This window comes from Cucurbita maxima, unplaced genomic scaffold, assembly GCF_002738345.1.
Source record: "Cucurbita maxima cultivar Rimu unplaced genomic scaffold, Cmax_1.0 Cma_Scf00007, whole genome shotgun sequence".
Lineage (NCBI taxonomy): Eukaryota > Viridiplantae > Streptophyta > Magnoliopsida > Cucurbitales > Cucurbitaceae > Cucurbita > Cucurbita maxima.
The window spans coordinates 1971879-1985545 of NW_019272023.1; the positions used below are offsets into that span (position 1 = coordinate 1971879).

Sequence of the window (13667 nt, forward strand, 5' to 3'; positions counted from 1 at the left end):
AGGTAAAAGAATTCATTCATGCAACTAAAGAAGTGAATTAGGAAAAAAGAACAAAAAAAAGTAGTGGAAATTGCAGTTGGGGGGTCCTTCTCTGTCCCCATCCTTGCCCCATTTTTTGATTTCATGGAACTGCTTCGAAACTTTTCTTGCCTGCAGCCTGCAGCCTGCAGCCTTGGCCAGCAACCAGGCATGTGTTCCAATGCATTAAGTGCCATTTGCCGACTCCATATTTAATGATCTTTTTTCTTTTTTCTTTTTTTTTTTGGTTCTGATTTGTTTGAATTTCTTACAAATGTCTCTTGGTCGGATGAATTTTTGGCCTCTTGAGTTGATGAATTTTTGGTCTCTTAGCGGAGGATGTTTTAACTAGTTTTTTTATATTATTAATAAAAATGAAGGCTCACTAAAAATTATTTGTTTCATTTATTTGTTACTTTTTATTTATTTCGTTAGTTATTTATTATTTATTATTTAATTTTATGGTAACTATCACGTCATAGGTAATGAAAACACAAAAGATTGAAAAGTTTCTTATTTTTGTTTGTTTTTAAATGTTTGTTTGTTTGCTTTGTGTTTTTTTTTCCTTGGCCGGCTTCAGATCCGGCGGCGGCGGCGGCACATAAATCTTTTTTAATTTTAATTCAGATAAAACGAAAAGAATCCAAGCATAACCTTTAAGCTGCCACATCAATTTTCATAACTTATTTTGATCCTCTGCACTCCCCATTTCTATCGAGATTTAGAAGTAGGACGAGTATCTAAAGCCCGGATTATCTCTCTGAATCAACTTATTCACTGGATTGTTAAGCCATCGAGTCCTCTAGGGTTGATCGACCCCTTTCAAGAACAAGACATAATTTTTTAAATAAAATATTTGATCGACTCGAGCATATTACTTCAAACGCTTAATCCATTATTGTTTCAATATTTTGAGCAACCTACTTCTATTTGCTAACATCATCAATATGCTGTGACTAGTAATTTATTTATTATCATATCAATTTAATAAAAAAGATTATCATTTATTTAAAATGCTAGTACAATTTAATTAAAAACAAATTGATATTATATGATTTGATAGTTGGAAAATTGGCCAAATTCTAATTTCTTGTTATATTATTCCCCCTATTTCTTATAAAGGGGAAGTTTGAATCTAATTAATAAAATAATTTAAATTTGTGAAATAGTTGCATATATACTAGTGGGAGGCGACTTCGATTGTTAAATAAATTATATATATTAAAAAAAAACAAGCAATTCTTGCAAGAAAAGGAATTAATTAATAAAAAATTAATGTGGATGAACACGTTCTAACTTCATTTGCCAACCAATTTATTTATTTATTTATTTTGTATTTGATAATGAAAAACGTCGAGAAAGACATTGGCAACTGCCCCATCCATTGGGATTAAACAAATGAAAATTTTAATTTAATTTCCACGTCAATTTGCGATATTATGAGTTGATTTATTTATTTATTTATTTATTTGTCGTCTCCAAAGGAACATATATCAATGGGTAATTCGACTTTTGCTATTTTCTTTTTAATTTAATAAATATTTTCCAAAATTTTAGATTTTGTTTTCTGGTGGATTACTTAAAGAAAAACAATATGCACTCACACCACACACACAAAATTGGCTTAAATTCTATATATATTTTTTTCAAAATTTTATTAAATTTTAAAATGTACTTTAAAAAATTAATATTTTTGTAATAATTTTAATCCTTTTTCTAAAAGATTAAATTATCATAGTGAAGGGGAAAAAAAACTAGCTAAAAACCTATAAAAAGAAAATGTGAAAATAAAAAAGAAAAATGTATATTTTCCCACAAACAAACCATTTAATACACCAAAAAAAAAAAAAAAAAAAAAAAAAGGAAAACCCAAATGGTAATTAATTATGTAATATAATTAACCACAGAAAATTGGAGAGTAATTAGCAAATTAAAAAAAAAAAAAAAAAAAAAAAAGGAAAACCCAAATGGTAATTAATTATGTAATATAATTAACCACAGAAAATTGGAGAGTAATTAGCAAATTAAAAAAAAAAAAAAAAAAAAAAATCAAGCAAATTGAGTTTCTTCAAAACCATGCATTATTTGGTGAGCAGAAGGAAGCAGTGGAATTTCACCCAATTCTTCAATAAACCCTTCGAACCCAACGACGTCGTTCCACAACCCAACCACGTCGCTCAACGCCTCTTCTTCTTCTTCCTCTTCCTCCTCCTCCTCCTCCTCCTCCTCCTCTTCCCGATCTTCCGTCTTCACTCTCCGACACTCTCCGCCGCCCATCTCCGACTTCCGATGATCAAACGCCGTCGCAACATCCGCCACTGCTGCCGGAGGAATTTGAGGCGGAACAATCTTCTCCTCCGCCGTCGCCGGCTTTCCAGTCAGTCTCTGAACGAGCTCGCGGAAATTAGCGACGTCGGTTTTAATAATCTCCGGTGCGAAGATGTGAATGATACGAATCTTCGGTTTGGGCTTGGAAATTGCGTGTGAAGCTGTGTGCAACGCCATGGCCCCCGGGCGCGCCGAGTTCTGCAACAGAGCCCGTTTCTTCATAATCGCCTCCATTTACAGAGAAAAATCGAAGGTATAATAATGAATTTTGTTTTTTCTTGGGAGAGAATCTGTTCTGAAAAAGGGTTGAGAGAGAATGTGTTTGGTTGAACAGAAATTAAGAGAGAGAGAACCGGAATTTATAGAGAGAGAACAGTGAAAGAGGGAAACAAGGGGTAGAAGTGGTATTTCGCAATCAATTTCTGAAATTTTTTCAAAACATTTATAAAAATTATATTAAAAAAAAAACTCAAATCAATTGAGCCTTTTCAGCCAATTAGTAATAGTATGTATATTACCAATAATTATATTCCAAAAAAAATGTTAATTTTATTTATTTATAATAATAATTATATTCCCAAAAAAATGTTAATTTTATTTATTTATAATAATAATTATTGTTTTGTAGATAAAAATCTTTTGCACGTGTTTGTCTTTATATATATATATCAACATCATTATAATATCAATACTTTTGTTGATATTGACCATTGAAATAAAAATTAAAAAACTATATAATATAATCCCAAATTGAGTAAACGTGATGTTAAACACTTATAGAAAGTCATCTCTAGCAAGAGTTTTTTTTTTTTTTTTTTTTTTTTTTTTTTTTTTTTTTTTTGTNATACCTATAAATCTTAGTTGAACTCGAAAAAAAATCTTAATCGTCCCTTTTATTAATACATCTGGCTAACATCAATGACAATATCATGAATCATACCGTAAGATAAATTCTTTTTTATAATACAAAAATTTAATGTTATATTTTTATTTTAAGCTCATACATTTAAAATAATATCTATTAAAGTCTTATTTATTTTTCTATATCACAATATTAAACGTAATAAAATTATTGAAATCAAAAGGTTTGTGCATATAAAATTTGTGTAAAAATTTTATTACCAGTTACTTTTTAAAAGTATACAAGGACCTAAATGAAAATTTAAAGAATAAAGGGGCTAAAATGGTAAATTAGCCAATTTTAATTATTATTTTTTAAACAATAAAGGTTAGTGATATTCCACTTCTGTATATGTTATTGTTTAGTATGGGAGGGCAGAATAACAAGAACCCGCCTAGTAGTTTTTTTTTTTTTTTTTCTTTATTATTTTAAAATTCATTATTATTATTATTTAATTATTATGAAAGAATCCGCGTAAAGAAGTTGGTAAAGGGGTGTTTAAGTAAATTTATATATATATAAATGAACAAAAATAGAGAATGTGACTTGGCCTCCATAAACCAAATTGGAAACCGCATCTCTCTACAATATCCCAATAATATATTATTCAAATCTCCTCCCTCTTTTTATTCCTCTTTTACCCTTTTTAATCCGATTTAATTACCATTTATATACTATTGATCTCAAAATAATAATATTATCATTAAAATTATCTTATTCTTTATTTAAAATTATAGAAACAAAAAAATTAAAATCTAAGCACAAACCATGAGCTTCAAATTAATTTATTTTTTAAAGTTTATATATATAATATTTAAAGAGAAAACAAAAACAAAAAAAACAATTAGAGAAATTATTTATTTAATTTTTTTTAAAAAAAATCAATTTTACAACTGTACTTTGGGAGCCGGCTACGGCCAGAGAAGTTGAAGGAGAGGGGAGGGTCCTCCGTGTGAGGATGTTGAAACCGTCGGATCCGCACGTGAAAGTGACGGTGAGGATCAGAGATGACGTGGGTTCTGACACGTCATCAGAGAGAGAGCACACGAGTCTCGTGGCAATGTGGGCCGGGCCTGAGTCCGAATCGTAACGGCCATGACCGAACGTGGGTGTCCCCTTGGCGGAAACCATGCCCAATGCCCTCTCCTGACGTGGCGCCCTTACCTACTCTCTACTCTCTACTATCTACTCTTCTCTACTCTCGGTCTACGCGTCTGTGATTCACGCGCTATTCCCTTATCTGCCTTGCTGGCTTTTCCCCCACTTGCCTTTTTTTTTCTTCTTTCTTTTCTCCACCAATGAGTCAACTACACGATGACAAAGAATAATCAAATTATAAAAAATTTATTCTAATTATAATTATAATTATTCTTACTTATAAATTCATGATAATTCCTTTAATTTGTCAATGTGGGAGGAACGTGTGAGACTCCTTTCCCAATAATTCTCAACAAATTCAATAGAATTCAACATGAAACAAAGAGGTGCCGTTACCCGAACAAAGGGTCATATTTTATATTCAAAATAATTCCCATTTTTTCTCGGTCTTTCCCACATGCTCCTCCACTTTCTTATATTGTCTCAACATATACTCATAAACTGATTCCAACGAGGAATCGTCATCCTAATATCCAATAAAATAATTTTGTGGAGATGACAATTGAAGACGGAGAATACTTCACCGTACCCACCCCGTAGATATCTCTACGTATTTCAACTAACATCCAAAATCAATCGATTACCGACTCAAAATTCCGTGGAAGGGTTATCCAAATTAAATCACACATAAGCTAGTTTGGTTGACCAAGGTTTTAATTAATATTTTTAATATAATATGGTAACATATGATTGAGGGTTAACACAAGTTGATATAAAAAGAAGACTTTGACATTTGAAGTCAATATCTTTATGATTAAACCACCCCCAAGACTAACAAAATTAAATTCATTAACTAATGAAAAATGGTTTCTATTGGTCAATTGAAAACCTAAGATAAAATTATTGAGCTAATCAATTCATTAATTTCATTAATTTAATCCCATCCCCTGTCGACCAAATAAAAATTATATATAAATTTGATACAAAATATGAAACATAAATTTGTCGGAAGACATAGTTAAAACCCATGTGGGCTCAATTTAAGGAGGTTGGCCCAAACACTGTTTTAAGGCTTCTGGGCCTGCAATGCTTTAGGCCCACATAATTCAGAAAAATTTAAATAAAAATAAGAAGAAAAAAACTGCAAAAATTAGATATTTTATTTTTTCAATATAATGATCCATCACATCTCAAAATCGATATAATTTTGTCAAATTTATGCATAATTTGTGGATGAAAAAAAATATATTATTTTCAAATTAATGCAATCATGAAAAGAGTAATGAATGCTAAGAAGACAAAAGGACTGGTTGGTCGGAAGTATTGGAAGTCATTTTCTAAAGCATTTGTGGTTTTCTTTATTCTCTTTTATGTGTATGATCCTCTTTTGTCCAAGTGTTTTTTTTTTTTTTTTTTTTTTTTTTTTTTTTTTTTTTTTTTTTTTTTTTTTTTTTTTTTTTTTTTTTTTTTTTTTTTTTTTTCATTTTTATGTTGTTNCGTTATATTCGGGCGGTGGCGTGCTTTAGCTACTGAACTATGTTCGCGTTGTGGTGTGCTTTAACTACTTAACTATGTTCGCGTTGTGACGTGCTTTAGCTACTGAACTATATTCGCATTGTAACCTTTAGCTACTGAACTTAAGTTTGCGTTGTGACGTGCTTTAGCTACTGAACTATGTTCGCATTGTGACGTACTTTAGCTCTTGAACTACGTTCGCATTGTAACATGCTTTAGCTGCTGAACTATGTTTGTGCTGTGACATGCTTTAGCTACTGAACTATGTTCGCATTGTTACGTGCTTTAGCTCCTGAACTATGTTCGCACATTCTTTAGCTACGCGACGCTTTAGCTATTGAACTATGTTCGCATTGTGACGTGCTTTAGCTACTGAATTATGTTCACATTCTGACATGTTCGCATTGTGACGTGCTTTAGCTACTAAACTATGTTCGCATTGTGACATGCTTTAGCTACTAAACTATGTTTGCATTGCAATGTGCTTTAGCTACTAAACTATGTTTGCATTGCAATGTGCTTTAGCTACTGAAACGAACCAATTGGTTGGATATGGAGTCTATAGACATGATAAGACAGATATATAGTCTTACAAAACACAACCACATGCATTAATATGTTATAGGAAGGTTCATCATTGAGCATTACCTAGTAGTTTATTGTAGTAATCTAGAACCGAACAGACAGTACAAAGCAAACCAACCAAGAAAGCTCGACTGACCTAACGCAGAAAGGGTTGGCAGTTTGGCAGCGGTAAACTTAATTACGCATAACAGAAGCTAACATCCATAACGAAGTACAAAACGAACAGATTTTTCTAAAGTGTAGCAGAACCAGGACGGCGAAAAGGTCTTCTTCTTCCACGAACAAACTAAAACTTGTTATTATACCAGAAAACGCCTTTAGTCTTCTCACCTGCATCAGGCTCCACGTAAATGCATTCCTTAGCCTCTCTCCACATTGCCTTCACGAATGGAGTCCCATCAAAGTGATAGTACTCACCCAAGATCGGCTTGATTGCCTTGGTTGCTTCCATGGCATGGTAATGTGGCATTGTGGACACCAAATGATGGGCCACATGAGTATCGGTTATGTTATGGAACACCTTGTTCAAGATGCCATAGTCTCTGTCCACTGTTGCCAAAGCGCCTCTCAGCCAGTCCCATTCTGATGAATCGTAGTGGGGCAATGCGGGGTGAGTGTGCTGAAGGTATGTGATTAGGACAAGGAAGCCGTTTACAATTAGCAGTGGCACTCCGTAAACACAGACCACCCACGCAAGGCCTTTGGCCAGAACAAGGCGGTAGAGTCCGTAGGAGACGGCAAGCAGCCCAGCATCCGAAATGAATATCTGCAACCGCTCACGGTCGGTGTAGATTGGGCCGTATGGGTCGTAGTGGCAGGCAAAACGGTCGTAGGGTCGGCCAGAGACGTTGAAGGCCAAGTATAGAGGCCAGCCTAGGACCAGTGTGATGGTGAGGGTGAGGACTCGGCCGAGTGGGTTGTTAAGGTATGGGGAGTACCATTTGAGAGCGGATTTCTTTTTAGGGACAAAGACTTCATCTCGCTCAAGAGAACCGGTGTTGGAATGGTGTCTGCGGTGGCTGTACTTCCAAGAGAAGTAGGGGACCATGAGAAAAGAGTGGAGGATAAGGCCAACGGTGTCATCGAGCCATTGGTAATCACTGAAGGCATGGTGGCCACACTCGTGGGCAAGGACCCATACACCAGTAAGGACGCAGCCTTGGGCGGCCCAGTACAAAGCCCAGGCTGGATAAAATAAGAGGCTAGGGAGGTTTTGGAAATAGGTGGTTGCAATGTAATAGAAGATGGACGCTAGGGTAAGGTCATAAACGACATAGGAGAATGAGCGGAGGACAGAACGATGAAAGCAATGTGGGGGAATGGCTTTTTTGAGCTCACCAAGAGTGAATGGGGGTTTCGCGGATGGGACTCGCTTCAAGTGGTCAGAATCTGACTTCTTGATGGAGGAAGGAGAGGACATTCGACCTCCAGCACCCATTTTTCAAGGATATCGTCCTGCAAACAAGAAAAATAAGATTAAGGGATTGAAAAATAGCCTCATTAAACAGTTAACAGTTCCTTAAATATACGAGTCAAAGCACCAGGCTGGGGCACATTTATTGCTAAACAGATTCATAAATACACAAATTCAATGCTAACCTAATAATTCAACGTACGCCTATCAGAAAATTGGGCGGCGGGGTTGGGAACTTAAGGCAATAGCTCACCAAGACGCTACGCCGCCTACTCGAGGCTAAAAGAGAAAAGACAAAATATAAATAGGCAACGTCTATGACGAAATATTTTCTGTAATTAAAAAGCACAAGTGGAATCCTCCAGTTTAAACTAGACAGCTGGTAAGTTCATGAAGAACGCCTGGAAGAGGGCTAACAAGCTGTCACCATTACATTTACGTAGGACGAATGGCTGTATATTGTTGAATTTACAAACTAAATGACTACCAAACATTTAAAATGAAAAGAAGAAAGCAACTTATCATCAAACTAAATTAAATTGATGTTAAGGTTTAAAAAGACCAATTCCAGTTCTCTGATGCCGTAAGCGGAGGGATTATTCAATTTCCGGTCATGGAGTTTCGAAGGGAACCCAATGCACGTTGATTTCGATATTTTAAGACACCCATTTTTTTTTTCAAAGAAGTACAAAAAGTGAGAAACGTTTAAAACTGAAATGAAAAAGGTAAAAAAAAAGAGGGTGGGGGGATAATTGTCGTCTTCGAAATATACATATCAAGAGCTCTGGATTTATTAGCCATCTAGGAAATATCAGGACTGATGGGGACTTTTATAATTAAATAAACATTCGCTAAAAATGCGTTTGTTTAATCGTTTTTTTATGTTTACTTCAAAATTTATTAATAAAAACAATTTAAGTTCACCTAATCACATTAAAAACTAATTATAAAAAAGAATTCGTCAGAAAAGACGGTCAGATTGTTACTCAACACACTGTAGGACAGTAGCTATTTTTCCCGTTCTTAGAACACAGAAAACAATGGTGAATGATACAGAAGCAAAAACCAAAACGGCTCCTACCCTAATTGACTCGAGAACAAAGATCGGGAAACCCCAAATACACCTTTGTCACATGGACCAAGCTTCGTAACTGGAAGAGGCATTAGAATCATAAATGAAAATAAATAAATAAAATATATATTCCTACAGGCACGGTTTCAAGGATATCAAATCGGGAAAGACATCCACACTTTCTTCTCTTTAAAAAAGCTCATCTGAAGTTCAAAATGAGACGTCGCAGATCGACAAACCGATGAATAAATCTGTACAAAGAGGAAACAACAAAACGAGTTTCCAGTTTTCCCAGAAATTGACAAATCCTCAACACCACAAACTTAAATACACAACAGATTAGCCATTGCAGACAAACGCCAAATCCAGAAACCCCCGATCGAAACCATGCAAAGCTAAATACCAAAGGACCAACTCTCATCAGTCATAAATCTCAGCGTCCTTTTCATCCCTGAGCACAATCTCTGTGAGAGACTAAAAAACTATCTATCTAAGCACAGCAGACACCATAATCTCTGTTCAGTGTAAAATAAAAACCATACGACACCTCAATGAACAATAATCTAAATCTTAACCCAGATCTACGCATTACAACGCACATTAATGGAAAAAACCTACAAAAACGGCACTCACATTGACAGAAAACAAAAGAAGAGAAAGAGCATGGAAAATCAAAGAAAAATTATGAAACAGAATGGCAAGGGGAACAATACCTGAAAGAGAGGAAGAAGAAGAGGACCGAAGTTTCAGAGAGCCTCGCACTCTCCGCTCTCGCAATCTCTCTCTCTCTCTCTCTCTCTAGAGAACTTTGGCGCCGCCTTCAAATAGCCGGCAGGGAGCCTTATTTTTTTTTTAAATCTCTCTGAATTCCTCGGAGGCACTTCCGGGGAAAATGAGCGACTGGTATTTAAGCAAAAAAATGGCACTATGTCTGTGGGCCCGGCTACTCCCAACTTGTGCTTACGTGTCGTCCTATCATTGGTTTCTTATCTTTCGTTGGCTATTTCGTCTCTGCCATTGCCTGTGAACGGAAATACCCAACGATCTCCACCGTCCAATTGGGAAGTGTCTTGCTTGTGACGGTTTGACGGTGAAGATTGTATCTGGGGGATCGAAAATATCTCCGGCTCGAATTTTACGCCATGTGAATTTTCTTTTCTTTTTTCTTTTTTCTTTTTTCTTTTTTTCGAATCTTTAAAAAGAATTTAAATTTAGTTAGAGGAATTAAATAAAAAAAAAATTGTAAATATCTCTCCACATTTGGGAGTAATAAATAACTTGACAAAATATTGCCTGAAATTCCATTAATTATCCCAACATTTTTTTTTAATATTTCCGACACAAATTTGACTTGAGACCTTCTATTTAATTTAATTTTAATACGTTACATTAAATTAATTTGTTATTTAAAATTTAGGCAACCCGATTTCACTCATTTCCAAAACAAACCTTTATATGTCCACTTTAAATGAATTTGCCATCTCTATCAAGTAACTTTTTTTTTTTTTTTTTAATTATTGTTATTATCTTGTTTTGTCCCAAACATATATTTTTATTTGTTTAGATAAATATAAAAAAATTAACGAGGTATTAATTAATGAATAAATAAAACGGATTAAATAGGGAGGCATATATAAAATTAAGTGTAAACGCACCTAATTACGGGGACAAGGAAATGAAAACTTAACCAAAAACTCGAACCCAACCGGTTCGAGTTGGGTTATTCAGACCATGAACCAATAGGTGGAGCATTCCCTGATCCCAATTGCCACACATCTCTCAAATCCACTACGTCGTAATAAAAGAACAAAACATGACCAAACCGGACCGGATCATTATTTTCCATATAAAATTATTTTATTGTTTGCTGATGAGTGCTTGATATGTGGCATCGTAAAGGTTGAGCCACGTGGTTGTGTACAGCTCATTTAAACTAGATTAAAAGTAAATTTAGGAACATTAATAAGAATTGCATTTCCACGCATGCGTGCATGTGGCAGGTGGACAGAATACGGGCGCAGAATCCAGTGGAGAAGGACGTGGCTAGGGAAAGGAAAGAGGAGAGGATTCACGAGGCTGAGCTGGACAAGCAGCAGGCACGTGCAGAACACGCGTCCGGGAGGCAGGCTGCTACAGGGCTCAGGGGTTCAACCGCTAGAACCGGCGTCGACATGTAAATGCAATTGACCATGTGTTTAAGCGACACGACATGTAAATCCAATGGCAAAATGTAAAGCATGCAAGGAAATCGGCTAAAGGGAGGAAAGGATGGGACCAACAAAACTGTAGTCGACTTCTCCAAACCATAAAAACTGTCAATTTCCACACAGTTGCATTGCCCTCTTGATACATAATTCAAGAACAGAGACACACAGCTCCATCTTTCTAATCTAATAATACAAGAAAAACGGATTTCTTCACGCACCAGATTTGCGCAGCTCGGCAGAACCATGCGCAAAGTGGCATCTCTCTCCAAATGTGCAAGACCCTTTCCCAAAATTATCACAAAGTTTTGTCTTATAATTGCTACCTGCCGTAGCAGCCGGGCCGCCCGTTGCTCTGGTAGCTGCTTTTGGAGGGCCTGCCATCGAAACTGTCGCGATTAGATCCCTCACCATTGCACTTGCTTCTTTAATCTGATCAAATGTCCCCTCAAGTTCAATGTTTCTGAGGTTGGGATCTGATTCATGATCCCTGATGGAAAGTTTGGCTCCTGTTTGACGACAAATCTGCTTGGAATTTACACCACCCTTCCCTATAATGGCTCCAGCAAGGGAAGCATCAACACTGATCTTTGCCGTGGCTGAGGCACCAAAGCTGGCTGCGGGGCCTGCTGGAGCTGCGTTCATCCTACTAGGTAAACGGCTTGGAAAGTATCCTGTGTCCCGAGGATCTTCGTGAGATGGAGCTGAAGGCCTTCCAAGTTCCCATTCTCCATGAGCAAAATGACACTTGTCACCAAATTTGCAGCCTTCAGCAGAGTTATACTTGTTGCACATACGAGTTTTAGCATCCTGTGTGGTTGAGCCATTGGACAATGGATGGGGCGCTGCTATACTTCTAGGTGCTGGAGGAGCAGGTTCTAGGTTCATCATTTGCGCGACAGCATTGTAACCGCCAGGAACATAATGCAGGAAATGGCATCCTTCACCAAATTGGCAGCCCGTAGTGCTGAAACCACAATGGAAAATATCAGAATGAAAGGCATTAACATTGAAAACATTGATCTTCTTTGCAAATTGATAGCCTTTGACATCAATTCCACAAAAGAATGCAAATGAGAGGTCTACAAAACACATTTCCAAGGTTTAGCTTCACATTCAAAATAAATCTACTCGATCAAAACAGGGCAGAAATTTCTTCAAGTCCATCCACATCAAATAAAAAACACTAAGAATGAAACACAAAAGATATGAAAACAGAGATTCTCAAATATCACAAGCTGGGTTTATCAAGAATAATTTAGAAAAGAGAGAAGAATATTCATTCAATGTCTCAGTACACGGTTTGAGAAACTGATTCCAATAAATTTGAAAGGATACACACATATAGGTACAATTAAAAAGTGCCACTTTAGATGTTTTAGCAATTAACACCTCCCAAAGCACTAGCCATAACACTCTTGACATAAAAATCACGACGGAAATCCTGCTAACCAAGTATTTGTGACAACATCTTGACATAGATTTACCAAAAAGATGTACAAGAAAAATTGTACTAATCCAGCATAAGCTGAAGAAGCTATCATCATTTCACAGTTCACGTAGAATATACCATCACAGAACCATACTCTAGAAAGTAGTTAAATCTTAATTGCTTAAAAAGAAAATTTGTTAATAGTTAGACAGGACCATAGATTTAATCTGTATGCAATTTGCCTATTTCATTGAGCAAGATTATTGAACTGGGTCTCGTAAAATGAATTACTAACAAAAATTTATAAAGATTCAGATAAGGATAAGAAAAGTTTCTAAGTAATTATTTAGATGAGTGAAGATTTGAACCTGTAAAATTTGGTGCATGGCTTTGATTTGCTTGCTACACCAGTTGATAAGTACTCCAATTCTGTTACAAAAAATTTATTACGGTTTTCTCAGTCCCTTGTCCTAGATTCTAATGTAAGTACTCTAAAATGTCAAACAGTTAATGAACTCTTAACCAAGGATTAACTTCTTAAGATTTAATATGCTCATATAAGATTTTGATGTCTCTATATAGACATAATCAGGTGACCTCAATCAGGTGGGGTGGCTTCCAAAGTTATACAAACTTCTTCAGTTAGGCATTTAAAAGTTGGTCAATGTTAAAAAAAAAAAAAACCACCACCAGAGATAACAAAATATGCGAAATTCAAATGTCCGCCATCGATTTCCTAGTGCTCAACTTCGAACCTAAACTTGAAAAGACTGCTATCTCCACGATACATAAATTTTCACGGAAACAACACAACGTAATACAGAACTTCAAAAAGTACTCGAAATGCGAAGTAAACGAGCAAGGAAAGGAGGAACAAACCTTGCTTGGACTTTTTGAAGCCGGCATTGGCATTTAAACCAACTTCGGACTTCCCTCTCTTGCGGTAATCCATTGCTAACAAAGCCTGATCGAGATCCACAACAAACCGAACGAACTCGAAAAGAAACCAAAGAATACAACTAAAACAATAAGATTAAAGACCTAAAGGCTACAAAAAAAAAAAAAAAAAAAAAAAAAAAAAAAAAAAAAAAAAAAAAAAA

The 13667-nt window shown here is 35.6% G+C and overlaps 3 protein-coding genes across 3 annotated transcripts; all 3 read right to left on the bottom strand.

Moving 5' to 3' along the window:
* Positions 1-2023: 2023 nt before the first annotated feature.
* LOC111481765 (VQ motif-containing protein 25-like) lies at positions 2024-2661 on the bottom strand. Its single transcript, XM_023127354.1, has one exon. It carries the CDS (start codon positions 2578-2580, stop codon positions 2068-2070), a length of 513 nt encoding a protein of 170 aa, XP_022983122.1. The 5' UTR covers positions 2581-2661; the 3' UTR covers positions 2024-2067.
* A 3783-nt stretch (positions 2662-6444) lies between these two features.
* LOC111481665 (delta(12)-fatty-acid desaturase FAD2-like) lies at positions 6445-9810 on the bottom strand. Its single transcript, XM_023127223.1, has 2 exons — positions 9645-9810; positions 6445-7900 (listed from the first exon to the last, which is right to left on the bottom strand). The coding sequence occupies exon 2, from the start codon at positions 7881-7883 to the stop codon at positions 6732-6734; it is 1152 nt and encodes a 383-aa protein (XP_022982991.1). The 5' UTR covers positions 7884-7900; positions 9645-9810; the 3' UTR covers positions 6445-6731.
* A 1392-nt stretch (positions 9811-11202) lies between these two features.
* LOC111481711 (zinc finger CCCH domain-containing protein 14-like) lies at positions 11203-13657 on the bottom strand. The gene is made up of 3 exons (XM_023127282.1): positions 13447-13657; positions 12936-12996; positions 11203-12102 (listed from the first exon to the last, which is right to left on the bottom strand). Exons 1-3 carry the CDS (start codon positions 13517-13519, stop codon positions 11349-11351), a joined length of 888 nt encoding a protein of 295 aa, XP_022983050.1. The 5' UTR covers positions 13520-13657; the 3' UTR covers positions 11203-11348.
* Positions 13658-13667: the final 10 nt, after the last annotated feature.

What these genes read in the sequence shown, in the direction of transcription:
- LOC111481765 (XM_023127354.1), bottom strand. Translation starts at nt 2,580, where the DNA reads ATGGAGGCGATTATGAAGAAACGGGCTCTGTTGCAGAACTCGGCGCGC.
- LOC111481665 (XM_023127223.1), bottom strand. Translation starts at nt 7,883, where the DNA reads ATGGGTGCTGGAGGTCGAATGTCCTCTCCTTCCTCCATCAAGAAGTCA.
- LOC111481711 (XM_023127282.1), bottom strand. Translation starts at nt 13,519, where the DNA reads ATGGATTACCGCAAGAGAGGGAAGTCCGAAGTTGGTTTAAATGCCAAT. An exon ending in CTTCAAAAAGTCCAAGCAAG is followed by an intron (nt 12,997 to 13,446) that starts GTTTGTTCCTCC and finishes TTTTTGTAACAG; the next exon opens with AATTGGAGTACTTATCAACT. An exon ending in CCATGCACCAAATTTTACAG is followed by an intron (nt 12,103 to 12,935) that starts GTTCAAATCTTC and finishes TTGTGGTTTCAG; the next exon opens with CACTACGGGCTGCCAATTTG.